This window comes from Lynx canadensis, chromosome A1 (assembly GCF_007474595.2).
Source record: "Lynx canadensis isolate LIC74 chromosome A1, mLynCan4.pri.v2, whole genome shotgun sequence".
Classification (NCBI taxonomy): domain Eukaryota; kingdom Metazoa; phylum Chordata; class Mammalia; order Carnivora; family Felidae; genus Lynx; species Lynx canadensis.
Genome location: NC_044303.2, coordinates 67,749,327 through 67,773,394, shown reverse-complemented (window position 1 = coordinate 67,773,394; position 24,068 = coordinate 67,749,327). Strand labels below are relative to the sequence as shown.

At 36.2% G+C, this 24,068-nt stretch overlaps 1 protein-coding gene across 1 annotated transcript in view; it reads left to right on the top strand.

The window, feature by feature from the left end:
• LOC116738137 (UDP-glucose:glycoprotein glucosyltransferase 2-like) overlaps positions 1-12,568 on the top strand; it is a 37,304-nt gene extending 24,736 nt beyond the window's left edge. The window contains exons 5-7 of the mRNA XM_032593626.1: positions 723-897; positions 5,375-5,471; positions 12,492-12,568. Of these exons, the coding sequence (XP_032449517.1) occupies positions 723-897; positions 5,375-5,471; positions 12,492-12,568 (349 nt within the window). The remainder of the gene's footprint in view (positions 1-722; positions 898-5,374; positions 5,472-12,491) is intronic.
• Positions 12,569-24,068: the final 11,500 nt, after the last annotated feature.

The window sequence follows — 24,068 nt, the reverse complement described above, 5'->3', positions numbered from 1 at the left end:
CTGTTTATGATAGGGCTGGACTATAGTATTTCTCTGATTATCCTTGAGGGTTTAATGAGTTGTTATTAAGTACTGATAATCTTTGATATAGTGCCTTTGTTTTTTAAATATTTGGAACCCATTTTCAGGAAACACGAGCTATGAAAAATTATATACTCTTCTAATTGAACAAAATATAGATTTTATTTCATTGAAAAATATATTGCCATTATATGTTATTTAAAGATTGTGAACTTTCGTCATTAAAAATATTCGTAATACTCAGTTTTGGGTTAACCAGGTTTCTTTTCTGTCTTTAGTAGAAGCCACTTTCTATTGATTCCCTCTGATTTCATATATTAGATGTATTCTTTCTCAGTTATTGACATATATCCATAAAATTCTGCAGCATGTTTATATTGTATTCTGTCTTATGTGTGTATTGTTTTGTGTATGAGTAAAGTTATTTTGCAGGTATATTTTGTTTACATTTTTTAATTCTCCCATAGTAGTTACTATGTTAACTGTGGTAAATGAAAATTTACCACAGGAAGGTTAAACTCTTTTTGGTGATACACACACACACACACACACACACACACACACACACATACATACACACACGAAACGTGTGTATATTTTATCTGTAAGTTATTTGATAAGCAGAAATTATAAAAGGTCATGATGTATTTCCCATATGTTCTTTGACTTTTTTAAAAGTTTGTGTTTTGTTTTCATTTTAGGCCCAGACCTTATCTATTTAAAGGAGATCATAAATTTCCTACAAACAAAGAGAACTTACCAGTGATTATACTCTATGCTGAAATGGGTACCAGAGCATTTGGTAAATTTCACCCAGTATTGTCTGAAAAAGCAAAAAATGGGGAAATCCTATATGTTCTTCGACATTATATTCAGGTACAGTTTTATCCGAGATTATTTTGGCTATAAAAAAACCTGTTTAATAATTTCCTCACCAGATTTTACATGATTTCTTCCTGAACGGTTAAAGATTTTAAAAAAATGTTTTAAATTATTTATTTTGAAAGAGAGAGCTCATGAGAGCAGGGAAGGGACAGAGAAGAGAGAGAATCCCAAGCAGGCTCCTCTCTGTCAGTGCAGTCCCAATGTGGGCCTTGAACTCCTGAACAATGAGATAATGACCTGAGGCAAAACTCATAGTCTGATGCTTAACCAACTGAGCCACCCAGGCACCCCTAAAGATTTTAAAAAATTAATACAACTATCAAATGTGAATTTTAGTGGAAAAATATATTGGGATTCTCTATCCTTTTCTGGAATTATCCTGTTGATATTTCTTTTCAGATTCCTTTCTTCTTAAATCTGAAACAGATTTAAAGCTTGGATAAAAACCAAAACCATAATGCATATAATATTTGCTAGGATTCATAGTTATTTTTAATGAAAATATTACTTCGAGAAAATCTAATTGATAATACTGATTATATATATCATGTGAACCCGGATACAGAAATGCTCTTAACTATGTCTTTGGACAGGTGACTATTTCTTTGTTCAAGTTTTTGGCCAAATGTGTTCCCACCTTTTCAACTTCTCATTGCTCTCACACTTTTATCACATTATTGTGGTCTAATGACCTTGTAGCACTCATTGCTATATCTCAAGTTTTCTTTTATACCTCTGCACTATCCATCCCCTCCACCCCACACAACCAAACTCACACATATTTACTAGAATATAATGACCATTAGAAGGACTTTTCTTATTTTACTGCTATATGCCCAACACGGAAAGAGTGTTTTATATTGAAATATATAATTACTTGCATAATAATGTATAAAGTAATAAAAGCATTGCAGATACACTTGTTAATTGCCTATCCATATTCTTCACCTATTTTTATCTTAGATTTTTTGGGTTTTTCTTTTTCTCATATACAGATTTTAACAAATATATTCTGAATACTAATCTTCCATAGCTTGCAAACATCTTCTAGTATATTTCTAGTATTAAAAAAAATTACGACATCTTTGGTTCAGCACAAGTATAGAGATTTAATCAGACTTATCCACCTTTTCTTTAATGGTTTCCTTTGCGGTGTCATAAGGACATTCTCCTATATTTTCTTGTGACAAAATGCCATCCTTTATGTTTTGGTCTTTAATCCCTCTAGAATGTATTTGAATATGCTGTAAGGTAGAGATAGAATTCTAATTTTTCCATATAGAAGAGTATTGGCTCCCACATGATTTATTGAACAGTTAAGTCTTTATTCTAAGCCATCACATACCAAGTTTTCTTACAGGCATGTATGTTTTTAGACTCTGTTCCAGTAATATATATGTCTATTCTACACAAATATAACATTTTAATTGCAGCAGCTTTAAAATCTAAAGCAGTCTTGAGAAAGAAGAACAAAGCTAGAGGCACCATATGTCCTGATTTCAAACTATATTACAAAACTGTAGTATTAAAACAGTGTGGTATTGGAATAAGAACGCATGGACCAGTGTAACAGAATAGAGAACCAAGAAATAAACCCATACGTGTATAGTCAACTAATATTCAGCAGGGGATCCAAGCCTACTCAGTTAAACGATGCTGGAAAAACTAGATAACCACATGCAAATGAATGGAACTGGTCCCCTATCTTATAACACTCAAAAAAATTAACTTAAAATGTATTTAAAATTTAAACGTAAAATGTGAAAGCATGAGGGTGCCACAGTGGCTCAGACAGTTAACATCTGACTCTTGATTTCAGCTCAGATCATGATCTCATAGTTCATGGGTTTGAGCCCTGCCTTAGCCTCCTCCATGTTGACAGCACAGAGCCTTGGGATTCTCCCTCTCTCTCTTCCCCTCCCCTGCCCGCTTTCTCTCTCAAAATAAAAATAAACTTAAAAAAAACGAAACTGTAAAAGTCCTAGAAGAAAACCTAAGAAAAAAGCGCCTTGACGGTGGTCTTGGCAGTGATTTTTTTTGGATTTGACATCAAAAGCAAAGGCAACAAAAGTAAAAATAAAGAACAACAAAATTAAAAAGAAAAGAAAAAATGAAGTGGGTCTACATCAAACTAAATTAAGCCTCTGCACGGCAAAGGAAACCATTAACAAAACCAAAGGTAATGGCTGGAATGGGAGAAAATATTTATAAATCATTTATGTAAGGAGGGGTTAATATCCAAAATATATAAGGAACTCCTACAACTCAGTATCAAAAAAACAATCTGATTAAAAATTGGGCAAAGGACCTGAATAGGTATTTTTTCAAACGAGACCTACAGATGGCCACATGTACATGAAAAGGTCTCAAAAAGACAAGTGTGAGAGGATATGGAGAAAAGGGAGCCCTTTTGCACTGTTGATGGGAGTGTAAATTAGTGCAGCCAGTATGGAAAACAGCTTGGAGTTCCTCAAAAAGTTTTAAGAAGAACGACCATGTGGTCTAGCGTTTCTGCTTCTGGGTGAACATTCAAAGGAAAGAAAGCACTAACTTGAGAAGATCTCTGTGCTCTCGTGTTCACGGCAGCATTACCTACCATAACTGAGACGAGGGAACAGCCGAAGGGCTAGATGGGTCATGGGCATTGAGGAGGGCACTTTTAGGGATGAGCACTGGGTGTGATACATAAGAGATGAGTCACTGGGTTCTACCTCTGAAGCCAAGACTATGCTCTATGTTAACTTGAATTAAAAAAAAAAAAAAGTCCCCCACGTGACTAATGTACACTATAGGGAGGTACGCTCATCTACTGAGAATCAGTGTCCCGAATTATTTTTTGGAAAATGCAGCCATTAAATATACTATGAAATCATACCAGCCAACTATCTGGGCTCTTTGTAGAATCAAATTATGGCTTTCTTTTTAACGAATGACCTATTGTACATTCAAAATAGTTATGTTTTAAATCTAGTCCATGTAATTCTAATAAAATGAACTTATTTATGCTGCTTTTGAAACAGATGCCTTTTTATGGGGAGAGAAGAAATAGAAAAATGAAGAAAGATTCTTCTCACCAATTGATTTAGTCTGTGAGCATTTTTGGTTTGCAAACCCAAACTTACTAAACTACCATTCAAATTTTATATTAATACATTTTCAAATGGAGACAGTAAATATGAATTTAATAAACATTTATCTTTGTTCCCAAGGAGCTAATAATATTTGGAATTGATAATGGAAATTGGTTACATGAAATTGCATTTCTTTTATGAACTATAACAAAGTATATGGACTTGGAGCTTCAATTTGCTTCTCTACCAGCTGATTGCCTTTTTAGTGGATAGTCAGAATGCATTTTTAAATTGTGCTGTATGAAATTGAAAACTCTTTAAAATATTTTTAACTTTTTCAGATGACCATAATTAGAAGCAATTCAGTTTTCCCATGCTATCTTTCATTGTAGCACATGCCTGAGAAATTAGCAAGTTACATTGTCATGTGTGCAGCAGTGTTAAATACTTGTCTGCATATCTGAAACTAATTCTTCTATCTTCTTATTTGAAAAGATGTGGTGACTTCTCTTCCTTGGTGGGGCAGTCTCTGCAAGTGTATTTTGTATGTGCCCCTTACTTCAGACAGCTCCATGTGAAGCGATTGTTGCCCCTCATTGAAGAACAGATACTCATTTGTGGCATTGGGTATTTTAATCATTTAAAAACATGAAGAAAATGGAATCAAGTTGTTCAAGACACTGCATTTTCTTGCGTGTCTTTTGCCTCTACTCTTCAGTATTTGCTCTTGGCACCACTCTGGTTGTCCTACAGCTAGACAACGAGCAAGCAAACAGCATTTGCTGGTTTAGGAAATCTTGTGGCGTTCACCAAAAGGAGTACAGTTTTATTGAAACTTGATTGTATTGGAGCCTCTGTTAATTAACTCTTGGGAGAAATGGGGAAGTTACCACAAACAGAAAAAGATCAGATTTTTTTTTTCTTGTAAAGAGTAATTAAAACATTTGGGATGCCTGGGTGGCGTCAGTTAAGCGTCTGACTCCTGATATTGGCTCGGGGGATGATTTCACGGTTCATGATTTTGAGCCCACATTGGGCTCTGTGCTGATGGCACGGAGCTTGCTTGGGATTCTGTCTCTCCTCCTCTCTGCCCCTCCCTTACTTGTGTGCGCAAGCTCTCTTTCTCCCTCTCTCTCTCTCAAAATAAATAAACTTAAAAAAATTAAAACATTAGAGTCATTGCGAAGTTTTTAGAAAGTAAAGAAGTGGTAATCAACCAAATTCTGGGTCCTTGATAAACTGTCTAGAGAGAGTATAAATATCCCCCAAATAGTAATTCAGTGATTTAAAAAGTCAATATTAATAATTTTCTCTAATGTCCTAATAAACATTGAATTTAAAAGAAGATGTTTGAATCAGTATTTTCTCTTTTTAAAAAAATAAATGTGTTTGAACAGAAACCAGTCTCACAGAAAATGTACTTATCTGGCTACGGTGTGGAGCTAGCAATTAAGAGTACAGAATACAAAGCTTTGGATGATACTCAAGTTAAAAGTAAGTTTACTCTCTGTACTTGAATAGAATAAAAACTTGGAGGCTTACAAACTTTGTTCTTTTAAATATGTAATGACTATAGTCTTATGTATGATAATTTGAGGGGAGTTTGGGGCACTACACCTGTCAAACGGTAATGCAGGTGTCCTAAGGTGAGCTCAGGGAGGGCAGGAACCTCCCGTGGAGCAGAAGGGCAAAAGCTCGCTTGATCTTGATTTTTGGTACAAACACAAACCGTGAAAGCGGGGCCTCACGATCCTTCTGATCTTTTGGGTTAGACATGTTCTCCTTAGTTTAGAGTTTAATTTAATTTAATTTTATTATTTTTTGAATTTTTAAATTTTTTTAAAAATTTACATCCAAATTAGTTAGCATATAGTGAAACAATGATTTCAGAAGTAGATTCCTTAGCGCCCCTTACCCATTTAGCCCAGCCCCCCTCCCACAACCCCTCCAGTAACCCTCAGTTCTCCATATTTATGAGTCTCTTCTGTTTTGTCCCCCTCCCTGTTTTTATATTATTTTTGCTTCTCTTCCCTTATGTTCATCTGTTTTGTCTCTTAAAGTCCTCATATGAGTGAAGTCATATCATTTGTGTCTTTCTCTGACTAATTTCACTTAGCATAATACCCTCCAGTTCCATCCACGAAGTTGCAAATGGCAAGATTTCATTCTTTTTGATTGCCGAGTAATACTCCATTGTGTGTGTGTATATATATACACACCACATCTTCTTTATCCATTCATCCATCAATGGACATCTGGGCTCTTTCCATACTTTAGCTATTGTTGATAGTGCTGCTATAAACATGGGGGTGCATGTGTCCCTTTGAAACAGCACACCTGTATCCCGTGGAGAAATGCCTAGTAGTGTAATTGCTGGGTCATAGGGTAGTTCTATTTTTAGTTTTTTGAGGAACCTCCATACTGTTTTCCAGAGTGACTGCACCAGCTTGCATTCCCACCAACAATGCAAAAGAGCTCCTCTTTCTCCGCATCCTCGCCAACATCTGTTGTTGCCTGAGTTGTTAATGTTAGCCATTCTGACAGGTATGAGGTGGTATCTCAGTGTGGTTTTGATTTGTATTTCCCTGATGATGAGTGATGATGAGCATTTTTTCACGTGTCAGTTGGCCATCTGCATGTCTTCTTTGGAGAAGTGTCTATTCATGTCTTTTGCCCATTTCTTCACTGGATTATTTGTTTTTTGGGTGTTGAGTTTGATAAGTTCTTTATAGATTTTGGATACTAACCCTTTATCTGATATGTCATTTGCAAATATCTTCTCCCATTCTGTCGGTTGCCTTTTAGTTTTGCTGATTGTTTCCTTCACTGTGCAGAAGCTTTTTATTTTGATGAGGTCCCAGTAGTTCATTTTTGCTTTTGTTTCCTTTGCCTCTGGAGACATGTTGAGTAAGAAGTTGCCACAGCCAAAGTCAGAGAGGTTTTTGCCTGCTTTCTTCTCAAGGATTTTGGTGGCATCCTGTCTTACATTGAGGTCTTTCATCCATTTTGAGTTTATTTTTGTGTATGGTGTAAGAAAGTGGCCCAGGTTCGTTCTTCCGCATGTCGCTGTCCAGTTTTCCCAGCACCACTTGCTAAAGAGACTGTCTTTATTCCATTGGATATTCTTTCCTGCTTTGTCAAAGATGAGTTGGCCATACGTTTCTAGGTCCATTTCTGGGTTCTCTATTCTGTTCCATTGATCTGAGTGTCTGTTCTTGTGCCAGTACCATACTGTCTTGGTAATTACAGCTTTGTAGTGTAGCTTGAAGTCTGGGATTGTGATGCCTCCTGCTTTGGTTTTCTTTTTCAAGATCACTTTGGCTATTCGGGGTCTTTTCAGGTTCCATACAGATTTTAGGATTATTTGTTCTAGCTCTGTGAAGAATGCTGGTGTTACTTTGATAGGGATTGCACTGAATAATGAGATTGCTTTGGGTAGTATCAACATTTTAACAATATGTGTTCTTCCTATCCAGGAGCATGGAATCTTTTTCCATTTTTTTTTTTTTGTGTCTTCTTTCATAAGCTTTCTATAGTTTTCAGTGTATAGATTTTTCACCTCTTTGGTTAGATTTATTCCTAGGTATTTTATGGTTTTTTGTGCAACTGTAAATGGGATCGATTCCTTGATTTCTCTTTCTGTCGCTTCATTGTTGGTGTAGAGGAATACAACTGATTTCTGTGCGTTGATTTTCTATCCTGCAACTTTGCTGAATTCATGAATCAATTCTAGCAGCTTTTTGTGGAATCTTTTGGGTTTTCCATATAGAGTATCATGTCATCTGCGAAGAGTGAAAGTTTGACCTCCTCCTGGCCGACTTGGATGCCTTTTATTTCTTTGTGTTGTCTGATTGCAGAGGCTAAGACTTCCAATACTATGTTGAATAATCGTGGTGAGAGTCGACATCCCTGTCTTGCTCCTGTCCTTAGGGGAAAAGCTCTGTTTTTCCCCATTGAGAATGATATTAGCATTGGCTCATTCATATATGGCTTTTATGATCTCGAGGTATGCTCCTTCTATCCCTACCTTCTTGAGGGTTGTTATCAAGAAAGGATGCTGTATTTTGTCAGATGCTTTCTCTGCACCTATTGAGAGGATCATATGGTTCTTGTCCTTTCTTTTATTGATGTGATGAATCGCATTAGTTGTTTTACAGATATTGAACCAGCCCTGCATCCCAGGTATAAGTCCCGCTTGGTCGTGGTGAATAATTTTTTTAATGTATTGTTGGAGCCGGTTGGCTAATATCTTGTTGAGGATTTTTGCATTCATGTCCATCAGGGAAATTGGTCCATAGTTCTCCTTTTTTAGTGGGGTCTTTGTCTTGTTTTGGAATCAAGGTAACACTGGCTTCATAGAAGAGTTTGGAACTTTTCCTTCCATTTCTATTTTTTGGAACAGCTTCAAGAGAATAGGTGTTAACTCTTCCTTAAATGTTTGGTAGAATTCCCTTGGAAAGCCACCTGGCCCTGGACTCTTGTTTTTTCGGAGATTTTTGATTACTAATTCGATTTCTTTACTGGTGATAGGTCTGTTCAAATTTTCTATTTCTTCCTGTTTGTTTTGGTAGTTTATATGTTTCTAGGAATTTGTACATTTCTTCCAGATTGCCCATTTTACTGGCATATAATTGCTTATAATATTCTCTTATTATTATTTCTGCTGTGTTGGTTGTAATCTCTCCTTTTTCATTCTTGATTTTATTTGGGGCTTTCCATTTTTCTTTTTTATCAAACTGGCTAGTGATTTATTAATTTTGTTAATTCTTTTAAAGAACCAGCTTCTGGTTTCATTGAACTATTCTACTGGGGTTTTTTGTTTGTTTCCTTTTTGTTGTTTTGTTTCGATAGCATTGGTTTCTGCTCTACTGTTTATTATTTCCTGTCTTCTGTTGGTTTGGGGTTTTATTTGCTGTTCTTTTCCCAGCTCCTTAAGGCGTAAGGTTAGGTTGTGTATCTGAGATCTTTCTTCCTTCTTTAGGAAGTCCTGGATTGCTATATACTTCCCTCTTATGACTGCCTTTGCTGCATCCCAGAGGTTTAGGGTTGTTGTTTTATCATTTTCATTGACTTCCACATACTTTTTAATTTCCTCTTTAACTGCTTGGTTGGCCCATTCATTCTTTAGTAGAATGTTCTTCAGTCTCCAAGTATGTGTTACCTTTCCCAGTTTTTTCTTGTGGTTGATTTTGAGTTTCATAGCGTTGTGGTCTGAAAATATGCACGGTATGATCTCAATCTTTTTGTACGTACTTAGGGCTGATTTGTGTCCCAGTATATGGTCTGTTCTGGAGAACATTCCATGTGCACTGGAGAAGAATGTATATTCTGCTGCTTTAGGATGAAATGTTCTGAATATATCTGTTAAGTCCATCTGGTCCAGTATGTCATTCAAAGCCATTGTTTCCTTGTTGAATTTTTGATTAGATGATCTGTCCATTGTTGTGAGTGGGGTGTTGAAGTCTCCTACTATTACGGTATTACTATCGATGAGTTTCTTTATGTTTGTGATTAATTAACATATATTTGGGTGCTTCCACATTTGGCGCATAAATGTTTACAGTTGTTAGGTCTTCTTGGTGGACAGACCCCTTGATTATGATATAATGCCCTTCTGCATCTCTTGCTACAGTCTTTATTTTAAAGTCTAGATTGTCTGATATAAGTATGGCTACTCCAGCTTTCTTTTGTTGACCATTAGCATGATAGATGGTTCTCCATCCCCTTATTTTCAATATGAAGGTGTCTTTAGGTCTAAAGTGGGTCTCTTGTAAATAGCATACGGATGGGTCTTGTTTTCTGATCCATTCTGTTACCCTGTGTCTTTTGATTGAAGCATTGAGTCCATTGACGTTTAGAGTGAGTACTGAAAGATAAGAATTTATTGCCATTATGATGCTTGTAGAGTTGGAGTTTCTGGTGGTGGTCTCTGGTCCTTTCTAATCTTTGTTGCTTTTGAGATATATATATATATTTTTTCATCTTTTCTCCCCTCAGAGAGTCCCCCTTAAAATTTCTTATTTCTTGCAGGGCTGGTTTAGTGGTCACAAACTCCTTTAATTTTTGTTTGTCTGGGAAACTTTTTATCTCTCCTTCTATTTTGTAGAATTTAATTTTAAACTGAAAGAAATATGTTTAATATTGTGCTCCCAAAAACTTTTTTAGAAATTTGAAATAGCATATTATTTTCCTTTATCCAGTGGCTTCCCAACCATTTTCAGCAACATATAAAAAATGGTAACATGTGCGAGGCACACTGAGGTAACGAGGCTGGTTATGACTGGAGGTGACTGGCCCATGATGTGCCCAGCCACCTCCAGGATGGGGACCGGGTGTCTCAGGGGATCAGTATCTCACTAAATCTGAAAGTCATTGGCAACACATGGTCTTAGGGTCTCAAGTAATCATAATAAAGTTAGGATGATGATGCTGTTCTTGAAGTAAGACAGGAGAGGCCTGTGAATTGCTACATTGGATGAAGTAGATTGATTAGATTTGTGTCTACAAACTGATATCTGTCCATGGTTGTGCATTCTAACTGCAGGCCCCAGATGAAGGACTCTGGAGACCTGAACAAGATGAATAAGTTTTCAGATTCTTAGGAAAATCTTTTCTTCTCTGGTTCATCTGAAATTTATTTATACCTGATTCTTGGTTAAGAGTTTTTAATTCATTTTTTTATAGGCTCTCAGATGTGGCTTCTGCTTCAACTTTATTTTTCTATCCAGGATCTGGTCCTGGAGGCCCTGCCCTGATCAGACTTCTCTCTGGCCATTCCTCCTGAATGTGCTTCAGATAAAGATCTGTATTCCTGTTAAGTCCTACCAGTTAAAGAGTTACTGGAAAAGTAATAGTCAGATTTTATATATTTCTATATTGCTTATATATAGCCTTATAATGCTTTATAATTTAGTATCTTAGTTTACAGTTATAATAGTAACAGGCATTTTCTAGCTATCCTTGGGCTTGTGGAGTTTTCTTTAAAATGTCAGGTGAAAAAAAAGGAAATTGAAAAAAAATAATTTAAAAAATGTTAGGTGAAAAAAAATTTAAAACTCCAGTGATCACATGAATGATCTATATTACATATTTAACTCAGTTCATTTTTTTCCCTTTGTGTACATGTGTCAGACTTCTAACTGGCCTTCTCTCTGATCTTTGTCCTTCTGTAACTTGACCCTCCCTCCTCCCCCATATAAATTAATGGATATTCTTGACAGTGCTTTCAGATTGAGTGCCTTATGCTGAAAATCTGACTTCGTGATACTACTGGTTAAAATCCCTTAGTGGCTCCCCATAACCTCCCTCATAAATTACAGTACCATGGCGTTGCAAAGAAAGCTTTCATACTCCGGCCTCTTTCTGCCTTATCACTCTCCCATAGCCTCTCATTTGTACCCTCTGGTTCTGCAACACTAAACTACTATCCAGAATAATTTTCTGTTCCCTGGATGCCTCCATGTTTGGCTCCATGCGAAGCCTTTATGACCTGTATAGAGTACTTTTATCCCTTAGCATATGCTGTTGCCTCTTCCTGAAACCTTCCGTCTTCTCCCACTTTCCTTTCATCAAAGCCTACGCATGTTTTAAAACTCCTATCCATTAGTACCTGTGAGACGGCTGCCTACCGTTGTCTCTGTCGAGGGTGGTTTTCTCCTTTCTACATCCCATGTGTTGTGTGCTGCTTTCATGAAAACTTTACACAGTGCCTTAAAATTGTCTATTTGTCTCTCTCCTTTCCCCCAACTGGAGTTTCTTTCTTTTGTGTCTCTCTTCCTGGTATGTATGTGGCAGGAGTCTTAGCAAACAGCCAGCAAATGTTTGTGTGGTGAGGGACTAAAAGGGAGGAGAAGGAGGACTAGATCCGAACACCCAGGGCTTTTAGCTATAGCCCTGAGGTGCGGGCCTTCAGAAGAGAGAGAGGGGAGGAGTGTACTTGAGGGGCACTGGTGCACCCCGAAAGCAGCCCCATGCTGTAGGTGGTCACGAGTTCTTGTGACCCCAAGTACCCTTTACATGTACCATTTACCGCCCTGTATGTTGTATTATTTGGTGAGTAATGGAGAAGGAAAGGGAGAGATGACTGTAAAATGTTATATCCTTACTTTTTGAGGCCATGAGTTTGGGGTCTTCCTAAAGATTTCTTGATTATCTTTAAAGGCATTGGAAACATGCATGCATGCTTATATTTGTTAGGATTTGGCGCTCCTGCCTGGCTTAAGAGCTAAGCCCAGGATTTGTTGCAGCCACTTTGGCTTATCTTCTGGTTATAAAATAGAACTTGACTGTGAAATAATCTGTAAAGCATTTGTTAAATATTTAACGATCCAAGCCTGTTTAAAAAGAGCACAGTCAGAAATAAAAGCATGTGCACATGCATGTATCAGTGAGCTGATGCGTGAAAGAAGAACAAGGTAAAACAAAAGGAATCTAATCTCGCGTTCCTCTAATTTTTTATTACATCTCCCTTTTCCAGTCTGAAAATGTTTTTGTATTGTTTTGTTTCCAAAATAGCAGTGACGAATGCTACCGTAGAGGATGGGATTGAAACAAATGAAGTTCAAGGATTTCTCTTCGGGAAACTAAAGTAAGTCTGAATGGAAATGAAGTTCTATTACTGTACCTTAAGTTTGTTCTTAAAGGAATTCAGTGTGCTGTGTTGGCACATGTTTCAGTTCTTAAAATATACATGTAATTGGTTTTATTTATTACGAAAGTAATACATGGCTAATGCAAAACACAAAATTGAAAAATAATCACTAATTTCACATATGATGAGTATGATTAGAAAAATAGGAATTAGAAATGATCAAACTTATCTTTGTCAAAAAAAAATAAAACATTAGAGCATCTTTCACAGATCTACTGGGTTAGAAAAATCATGGTTAGTATTGGGTTGTTTGCATGAAGTAATCAAAATTTTTATGCGTCAAAAGAAAAGAAAATATGTATTTTTCTTAAATTTCTATGTGCAGATTGCCATATCGAAAACCTTTTAATATCTCGTCTTAATCTCATATACACCTATAAGTAACTGTTCAGATATTAAAGTTGTCCCGCCCCCCTTTTTCTGTCTTGCATCACTGATTGGAGACCAAGAATGGGATGGTGAGTGCTCTCTGAATGCTCATGAATGGGGATTGTTGTTGTTTTATATGTGCTTTCCCTTAGTTACAAGAAGGGAAAGTTTGTGGCCTCATTACAAAGGCAAAATTAATTACAGGTAAAGGACAGTTTTTATTAATAGCTTTAAGTTTTACTTAATGTTGCAAGTATTTATAAAGGACACTAAGGTCAGTTCTCCTGGTGAGTAGGTACTCTACAGAGCAGGGGAACGTTTGTGGAGACTGTGCTAATTTATATAGATGACGGAGTTATATTTTAAAGTATTGGCACAGTGGTGTGCTAATTGGCCTTGAAACGTTCGCGAATCTTGCAAAATGGATTTATTCTAAGTAAGGTATTTAGTAGATAATAATACACTTTTATTCCATTGTCAGCTGTATCTCAGCCTCATGGAATCCACAGTTCTATTCTCGTTTAAACATAAAACTTTTTATGGGAATAAATTGCACATTCTACAAAAAGCCTTGGGAGCCATTTTTAAAAGAGGAGGTACTCAAAATTAGTTCTTACACAGCTATTCAGTTGATTTAAGCAAAACCCTTTGCTTTGAGGTATTATATGAATAATGTATTTTTGTCTGATTTATATAAATTTAGCAGTGAAATTTAAGATTATTATTAAATATGAAAACAAGTAATATAGCTCTTATAAACTTAATATTGCTCTGTAATTAAATTGATAAAGGAGGGGTTAATTTAGTTCATAGTGAACTGAACTTCCTTTTGGAAGAGGTTCTATTGCCCTTTCACTGTAACAGTTGTAGTCAGTCTTCATTCATTTTTAAAACGTGCCCCCGTGTTGTACTAAAATTGCATAAAATCAACACTGTGGTGTATTTACTTAGTGTTAACCATATGATTAATGCATTTCTGTGTATGTGTTCTGTATATTTTTTCTCTTTTTAAAATCTTTTTGCTGTTGAAATATGTGTTTTGTGAGTTGTGTTGGTGGTAAGGTTTTTTAAAAAAAAGAATTTAAATCTGAAATGGCATTGTGTCTTGATTTCATGAGTTAGAAAAAAGAAGTTATAGTTTACTTTTTTTAATTTTTGAGAGACAGCACGAACAGAGGAAGAGGGACAAAGGGAGAGAGGGGGAGAGAGAGAGAGACTTACGCAGGCTCCACACTCAACATGGAGCCTGATGTGGGGCTCAGTCCCACAACCCTGGGATCATGACCTGAGCCAAAAACAGGAGTCAGATGCTCAACCAAATGAGCCACCCATGTGCCCTGAAGTTATAGTGTATATCATATGTATAGTAAAATGTCATTGCTACTACGTTATTATTTGGCATTCTAAAAAGATACCTAGGTGTGTTTAACATTGGGCAAAATTGTCTTATTGAAGATTTTTATAAGTTTCAAAGATGGACCTCTAAGGTTGTATAGGAAGCATTAATGTTTTCCTTATAAAATAGTTTTGTTTTAAATTATAAAGGCAATACTTGTAATTTATAAAATGTTAAAAAGTATAGAATGTAAAAAGCTAATGCTTCTGCCTTCGTCCTTCAATCCCTTTTAGTTAATGTTAACATAGTAACAATTGAGAGTACATCCCTCCAGATTTTGGGTTGTTTCCTATATTTAAAAAAGTGGACATATATACCTCATTATTTTTAGGTTCTGTGGATATAGCTGTATCATAATTTATTATCTGGATGGAACAGGTTTTTGTGTCTAGTTTGAGAAAGTTAATTTCAAAAATATACTGCTTGTATAATTTGTAGTAGGTGATGACAATTAACATGACTTAATATTCTAATGCAGAGAAAGATATTCAGATCTTAGAGATAATCTGACAGCATTCCAAAAATACCTGATTGAGAGTAGCAAAGAAATGATGCCTTTGAAAGTCTGGGAACTGCAAGGTACAGTACTTCTATAACACAGCATTTTGGTAACTGATCTCTGTTCAATAAGCTTTTATGTAATATGATATAAATTATTTCATAGGTAATAGTTAACTGATGTGAATTTTTGTCAAAATTCATATTTAATTAAAAGGCTGTCAAGCAGATCATATGGTTATGTTTATTAGAGTTAAAATTATGTGAAATATAGTTATTTGCTCTTATCATTTTTAAAGTATACACTGATTTATCTTATAGGTTCATCTCCAGTAGTAAATCACATTTCAAGTTGTCTTTAACAGTGATTAAAAATCTTGACTAGTCAGTCCAGGAAATCATTAGTTTTCTTCTGTTTAAAATTTTGATCTTAATAGAACATTGCATATTTCACTGTAGCTTAGAACAGCCTCTGTGCTGACATCCTATAAGCACATATCTTATGACCAAAATTTAGTTTAAACTGTAACTGCTTTTCGGTTTATTTTCTTTATTACTTGTAATTTTTAGTCAGTCATGGGGACATCATTTTTCTGTGTAATCTATAGTTTCTATCACTCAACTTTTTATTAACAGCTTATTGAGACAGTTGACATACTATACAATTCATCCCTTTAAAATGTACCATTTAACGGGTTTTAGTATATTTTCTGAGTTTTTTTTAACTGTTCCACAACTTTAGAGTATTTTCATCACCTCAGAAAGTCATGTTCCCATTAACAGTCAACTCCCCATTTCTCCCCAGTTTCTCCAACTGTTGTAGGCAAGCACCATTCTACTTCTTCTTCAAAATGTTCTCCAAGGATCCCCTAATTTATAAAATATAATTACAGGTGATAATTGTAGATGATGCTTTTGAAGGCCTATAAACAGAACGTGCGATCTGTTTTAATGGATCTGGCTGATGTCTGTGTCAGATGGATTTCAATGGACTAGAAACAGGAGCTCATGCTAAGACCTCTTTGAAATCATACAGTGAGAGATAGCACTGTGACTGTGGCAGAGGGCATCAGGAAGGCTGGATTTAGCAAATGTTTAGGAGATGAAAGGAGTCAAAGATGGCTTAAGACATCCAGCTTTGAGCCTGAATAGAGAGAATGTAAAACATGTAAGTATGTTTTCGGGTTGAAGATCGAGTTCCAGAATAAAGAGACTGAAGTGAAATGGATTGCTTGCATTTGATGATGTCATTCAGATGACAGGGTCCAGTAGTGGGCTGAACAGGAAGTCCGTAGTTAAAAGGAGAGGAGTGGAAGAGCTGTGGGCGTCTTAGCATAAAGGTCTTCAAGAGGAGGGGGAGCTGATAGTGTGGAGTGAGCAGCCGGTGCATGAGGGCGGGCCCTGTGGCGCTGGTCCAGGGGTGTGAAGTAGAGCCTGTGCGGAGCACCTGATAGAAGCCAAACAGAGTAGGTTTCCAGGACATAGAGAGTGAGCAATACCTGTGTTCTTTCATTTTATAATTTCTGGCTCAGAGGCAGCGGAATTTATTTACATCCGGACCCGTACTCGAGTATATAATGTAGGAATACACTGACAGGTTCAAACTTTAAAAAAAAAAAAAAAAAGCTCGCACATACACAACATGTATGTTTACTACGTTTTATTCATTCTGGAAAACTGTCTTTTATTCTACCTTATATTGTTAGAAAAATAACTTCACATTACCTACTCAATCTGATGTCACTACTGACTAATGGGTTCCAACTGACATTTTGAAAAACACTAGATTCTGAAGATAAGATGAGCTAAAGTAGACGCTGCGTGTCTTCTAAGGATCTTAGGTAAACGTTAAAAAATTAGAAAACCAATGTAAAAATTATGATTGTAATTGCTTTAAAGCAAAGGTAGGTAGGATTAAGAAGGGTGTGTGCCAGGAAGACCTGATCTGGTGGGGGTGAGCGCTGGGGAGAGCGAGAGGCCTCCCCAGTGTCAGTAAGTGGCAGCTGATGTGAGATCTCAGGAAGGGTTGGGATAAATTTGGGGGTGGATTATTTAGAAAGAATACAGGGATCATTGTGAGAGGTTGGATAGGGATATGTGATGGAGAAAGATACTAAGAACTGTAAAATCATGGTTTGTCCAGCTGCATGGACAGTGTTTGCTGAGAAGCGGAGAGTAAAGAGGAGCAGATTTGGGCAAAGATGGGGTAGGAATATTACAAATTTAGGATTAAACATGTTGCTTTTGAAGTGTCCAAGTCGTAAAACAGTTAAATATGGGGATCTGGGTTTCCGAGGCTAAGCGTAGGACTTAAATAGCTATCGGTGAGTTAATAGGTATGGACAGTTTAGAACAAAGCAAAAAGTGTTAATAGAATCTGGTAATATATTCATTTGGTTGTTACTTATACTCTATCTGACTTCATAAGTGAGTTTTCAGGGGCTTTCAAATAAGTTGTGCTCAGAAGATTGGTCATGTAAAGGAGAATTACGTTCGTGTTAATAAAAAGTTTTAAAAGACTAGTTGTGCTGTCAAACCTGAGTAGAAGGTGGTAGAAGAATCATCACGACGGTGGATTGACGATGATAAAACTATTAGCCGACACTGTGTCTGGCAAAGTGTTAGGCTGTTTATATACAGTACGATTAATTTTTTAAAAACTCATATGAGGTTAGATCTCTCACTTTTCAGATGAGGAAATCAGGAATGGACACATAAAATAATTAGTCCAAGTTCACGAATATGATAAAGCACAGATCAAGGATATCTAAAATGAGCCTAAATTGTTTCTTCCACACCGCATTCTACTGTTTCTGAGTATGACATTGTACAGCAGCCAAATACCATCAGGCAAGATCTTTGATCATCCATTTTCCTCTTTTATAAGTCATTAACACCATTCAGTCATGTGTCGTAGACTCTGGGTATAAAGTTCTCTCTTGTCTAGCAAGAGAGCAGGATGCAGGATGAAAAATGAGAGATGGCTTATGTCTGGGAAAAGACAAGAGCCCAGAATAAGGGTCCTTGCCCAGTTTTATTAGGATCAGAAGGCTTACAAACATGGGGATGGACGTGCACAAAGAGACAATGAATCTGTGAACGTTAAATTGTGGATGTGACGGAAAGGGGGTCTTTAAAAATTCGGGGTTAGGGGTTTGGGTTAATACAAAACAAAATCCAGGCACCAGGCAGTCAGGCTGAAGGTTGTTTATGGCAGACGTGAGGCACCACCTCTGTTTATCTTAGCTAGCCTAGGGATGAGACAGGTAGGACAAATAACCTCAGAGTTAACAAGGCACCTTTTCTTTTGTTAATCATCTCAGCTGTGGGCTGCTTCACCTGCAGCGCAGCCATCTATATCCCGATTTACCTGTTTACCTAACTTGGTCCTTCTTTCCTGTGAAAGCAGCTTTCTGCTGTAGTACTAAATTGGGGGGGGGAGGTGCTTTCACCCTGATATATCTAATCTTGTTTATTTCATATACCTGTGTATTGGGCACCTTTGCACCTCCCTATTCTTGGTTGTCTTCTCAGGTGTGAGCATCCTATGGCTTTGTACTTTTTTCCTTGTTAACCCATTGGTGTAAGCCCAGGGAATTTCTAAGCTTATTCCCCACAGTCATGTAAATAACAATTATGTTTTCTTGCCTAAAAGTGCATATATTCCTAAATATATACCCATGAGTTAAAAATTGTGTTGCTTATAAATGCCTTTAATAGCAATAGAATAATAAGAAACAGAACATAAAGAGTCTTACTTGTAATTTGACTATTCATTTATTCTTTCATCAGTATTTAGTGAGCACCTACTTGTGTATCAGGTCTTTTTCTTTTTTGGTGAGAACATTTAATTTCTACTCTTTGAGCAAATTTCAGTTATGTAATACAGTGATATCAACTCCAGTCACCGTGGTATACATTAGATCTTCAGACCCTCTTCATTTTATACCCTTTTACCAACCTCAACTTTTTCCCTCTATCCAGCCCCCAGGCAACTATTCTAATTTGTTTGTATGAGTTTAACTTTTTTTTTTTTAAACAGGTACCTGATACTGTGCAATATTTATCTTTGTTTTCACTTAGCATAGTATCATCCAGGTTCATTGATGTTGTTACAAATGGCAGAATTTCCTCTCTTGATAATGCTGAATAATATTCCATTGTATATGTACACCACATTTTCTCATCCATCAATGGATAGTTAGATTATTTCCACCTTGGCTGTTGTGGATAATGCTGCAGTGAACATGGGAGTCCAGGTATCTCTTTGAGACGCTGATTTCATTTCCTTTGGATAAATACCCAGAAGCTGGACCATATGGTGGTTCTAGTTTTAATTTTTGGAGGAATTGCCATGTTTTCCATAGTGGCTACACCAGTTTACATGAGTTTCTTCTGTATTTTGGTTATTGGTGCCTTATTAGATATATGATTTTCAGATGTTTTCTCCCATTCTGTAGCTTGCTTTTTCACTTTGTTGATGATTTCCTTGCTGTTGCAGAAGCTTTTGAGTAGGATATAGTCCCGCTTGTTTATTTTTGCTTCGCTGCCTTTGGTTTTGGTGTCATATCCAAAAAATCATCACTAAGACTGATGTCAGGGAGCTTATCCCTATATTTTCTTTCAGGATTTTATGGATTTAGGTCTTAAATTTAAGTCCTTAATCCATTTTGAGTTAATTTTTGTGTATTGTATAAGATAGGGGTCCATTTTCATTCTTTTGCACATGAATGTCTAGTTTTCCCAGCACCATTTACTGAATAGAAAGTCAGTACTTTTTCTTTGTAGGATGTAATAAGCCTCTTGCAAAAGGATCTTCGTAAGATAAGGACTGACACATATCCACTGTGTTTGGTAATTAGGAGATACTCATGAGTACCGATGGCTTTCCTCCAGTGCTGGGGCTGGAAACATGCTAAAGTAGGTTGAGGAAATGTGATTTAAAGTTACTCAGCTAGAAAGTGAATACAGAGCTAGAATTTGAACCTTGATTGTTAAGCTGTCTATCGCACAGTAAGCTGTGCTAAGAACACCTTTTCCTAAGCTTTGATTCCAACTCGATGCACCATACTGAGAATGCGGAAATGAAACTAGTCTTACTATGTTAAGCTGGTTATTTTACTAGTGTATGGTAAACTAGGATTCTACCTGTGGTGAAACGTTAAAGAGAAACAGTATGTTTCACTATTCAGTAACAAACAGAATCAAGCTTTAAAATCTTTTCTGACTCTTGAACAAAGGGACGAGATTAAGATGACTGCTTCCGACATATTGGAGACTGACTACGTAAACCACACAGTTTTCTTTTCGTAGAACTTTCGTATCCGGTAAAATACTAAGTTTAGGATTTGGTTTTTATTGTCATATAAGGGTAATACATTGAAAGAAAAAGTGAATTTTTGATATGTACTGAGTTAATAAACACATTGGATCTTTCTTAAAGTTCTTTCCAGAATTAGTTCCCCAAAGCTCTTTTTTCCTTCCTCTTGTTATCCTTATCAAAGCTTTTTGTTGCATGTTTTGTTAAACCTTAAGTATAGAAAAAATAGCTTGGCATTAACGTTTCTTTTCATATATCTCTTTTTGAAGTTATACTGTAATTTGTGGAAAACAATAGGTATTAAATGATTAGCCCTTCAAAAATGTGTAAAGCTTACCTTATTTGGACATTGGTGATCGCCTTCTGTTTAAAACTTTTGAAAAATGCTACATGTAAGTGTTAACATGTCTATATAATAAATATGTGGCAAGAAATGTTGAGTAAATTATTTAAATTATCTGGAAATGTCTGTGAAGATCTGACATGATGCTAGATTTTTTTTTCCAGATCTTAGTTTTCAGGCAGCTTCTCAAATAATGTCTACGCCAGTTTATGATGCCATAAAATTAATGAAAGACATTTCACAGAACTTCCCCATAAAAGCCAGGTATGTTAAAGTTCATGGGTTGATTATAGCCAGAACTCTTTCCATTAAATAAACTTTATGAAAATAGCTGATTTCATTTAACATTGTGATATCAACTAATTCTAACAGATACAGTTTTAATGAAAATAGGGCATTTCTTTATTATGCGTGTTGGGTTGTTTTTTGGTTTTTGTTTTTACCAGAGGAAAATACTGGCATGTGCACACATGCGTACACATCCTGAAAAATAGAACTCTTGAATTAGAGGCAAATGGAAAGGAAAAGTAATCTATTAAAGTTGTTTAAACAAAAATAGTGATACGGTAATCCAGGATAAAACTTGTTCAAGCAATGAATAATGAGAGAATATTTTTCTCTTTTCTGGGTAGAGGGTGATGAAAAGTATTATTCTAAATAGATTTATGCCCAGAATATGGCCAGATCATGTTCTTGCCCTTTCAGATTCTAAACAAGTCTTCTTTATGGAATATTTTGTGGAATACTTTTTGCCAGTAGGATACCTAAACGAACTGCTTCCAGAAATACTGATTTTACACTAAACACATCTTGCAGTTTAATAGATAATACATTTGCATGTCTAAAAGTAATCAGTACTTTCACAAAATAACAAAACGCTTATTCATTTGTAGTCTGGTTAGGAATGACAGGATGTGAAATTATAAGCAACCAGTAAAACAGAAAATAGTTTCTCTTGAAGATGTGGAGTGTGTGGCTAGCATAGCAGCGTTTTCCTGAGGAGAGGGGAGAGCACCCCTGCACGAGCAGCACCCTCTCTTAGCCCGTGGGTGATCACCAGACCTCTCTTTGCCTCATGTGTTTTGCTGTACATTTATCCACAGTGCAAAGTATTGAATCTTAAATCTAGATATTCGTTCCTTTGTGGGTAAATAACTAGCACATAGTTGGCCAAAAGATAACAACCTTTCTAGGGGACCCTGAAAATAGAGAGATGCACCAACTCAGTTACAGATTAAGAATCAATATATTGATGACTCTTCTGTTAATTTTAAAGAGCCAAGAATTTGAGAAGTCAGTACTTGCATACTTAAAACTTGAAATGTGCATATGTGTATAAATGTTTAGTTACACTGCTGTTTTTGAAATTACTAGATCAAATACAAATAAAGTAAAATAACTTCAGTGTTAAGATTATTTACTCTTTTGACTGTAAGTCAGTTGCAACTCAAGGTTGTGGGCTAAACTCTGCTCTTAATTTGTGGTTGATCATTTAAAAAGAATGCAAACTATGGTAACACTGCTGAATGGCTAACTTACAGGCTTGAGCATATCTGTAAAGCCACTTGATAGACCATTACTAAATATTTGTTAAAATATCTGCTAAATGGATGAAAAACTTGTGATACCAAATTATACATTGTAATTCCTCTTAAATGCTGCCAAATTTTAGGAGATAATCTACACTTTTTGTGGGAGTTTTATTTTAAAGCAGAACTCTGCATTAATGGTCTTTTAATTTTTAAATTGTTTTGTTTGCATAAAACTGACAAATATGTAACTAATTTTCCTAGGAGTTATCAAGTCAAATGAATGTAGTTAATAAACTTGTTTAAAAAAATCTCTTTAAGTTATGAGGGAGTTCTAAGTTCTTCAAGAGTGGATATGGAGGAAGTCAGTATTGTTAGTCATTTAGAGCTTACATACTCTGGTAAAGATCCCAGGTTTACCAAAACTCTTTTTTATGTGCAAGTATTTTGAAATTTGTTTGCATTGACACATGTGTCATATTGGTCATTTTATACAAAGTTTCTCTGAATGGGCCAAACAGCACAAAATAGCATTTTCAGTCAAGTATATCTGAAAAGTATCTAGTAGTAAACAAGTTCCGACTGTACCTAATGCATACAGTTGTGCCCATGAACTCTTTTTTTTTTAATTATTTAATTCCAGTGTAGTTAACATACAGTGTCGTGTTAGTTTCAGGTGTGCAATATAGTGACTCAGCAACTCGGTCCATCACCCAGGTGTGCACGAGCTCCTGTCAGTCTTGAATCCACCTGAATCAGACACAGTCAGACACCCTTGTCAAAGGAGAGCCGTGGTGCCAGTTGTCCAATAGCTACATGGAAATGTGCACTTTTGGTCGTGAAGCATTCTGAGTTTTTAGGTTCTTATCCAGAGTATTATATTATACTGAATTATAGATTGTCCTAAACATTTAAGTAAAAATGAATTATATCAGTATTTTTTTTTCCAGATCTCTGACCAGAATTGCTGTAAATCATCTTATGAGGGAGGAAATACAGGGAAACCAAAAGGTTTGTTTGAATTCTTTTTTTAAAAAAAATTGACTACACTAATATCAACGATTTTAGACTTTGGATCTTCAGTTTCCATACAGAAAAGAAAATGTTGATTTGTGCTTTTTGATTATTAAAACAGTTCAGATTTTCCACTTTTAGATTGTCTACTTTATATAGCTCACAGTCTGTGATAACAGCAAGTCTCCTCTGACATACATCTTTACTTCTTCATTCACCCTATGCTTCGGACCTTCTGCCCACGTAGTATGGTTGTCTTTACAGGACAAAGAATAAAGCTGTGAGTTAATTACTCTGTTTCTCATGATCAGTTTTTCTTTAAAAGCTTGTAAGGCCTGAGTCAGGTTTGGACTGCTGGAACATCATTAGAATCCTGTGGCATAAAGGGCACAATTAATCAGTAATATGATAAGATTCTGCCAAGTGGTCTCTTAAGTCACAGTAAGAACCCAAATGATCCTAGTTGTGTGCTATTTGTGAAGTGCTTCGAACACTGCCTGGCTTCATTACATAGGACTGCCTTGGCTTAAAGAAATACAAGACACACGGGGCGCTGAACAGTAGGAGTTTGTTTTTCTGACATAAAAGAAGTCTCAGAGTGAGCAGTTACAGACATGGTTTACTCCTTCTATGGCCACAGCTTTAGACTTCTTATTTGTATTTAAAGCAGAAAGAGGCAGGAAGATGGTATTAAATACCACATTAATCCTCCGTAACGCCTTCCTGGAACACATCACCTGTGTGACTTCCAACTCACTGGCCAGAATTTTGTCCTATGGCTATCTCTAGCTGCAAGGGAGGCTAGAAAAGTAGTGTTCACTTTTCTAGTAATGGAGGTAGCAAAGTGGGTTAACTTAGCCAGGCAACCGTGCCTGTCACACAGAAGCAGAATGAACTCTCAGTAGGTACCAGCTCTTGTGATGGCGGCCAGCAACTACAGCAGTAATAATGAAGGAGTAGATGCATAGTTCA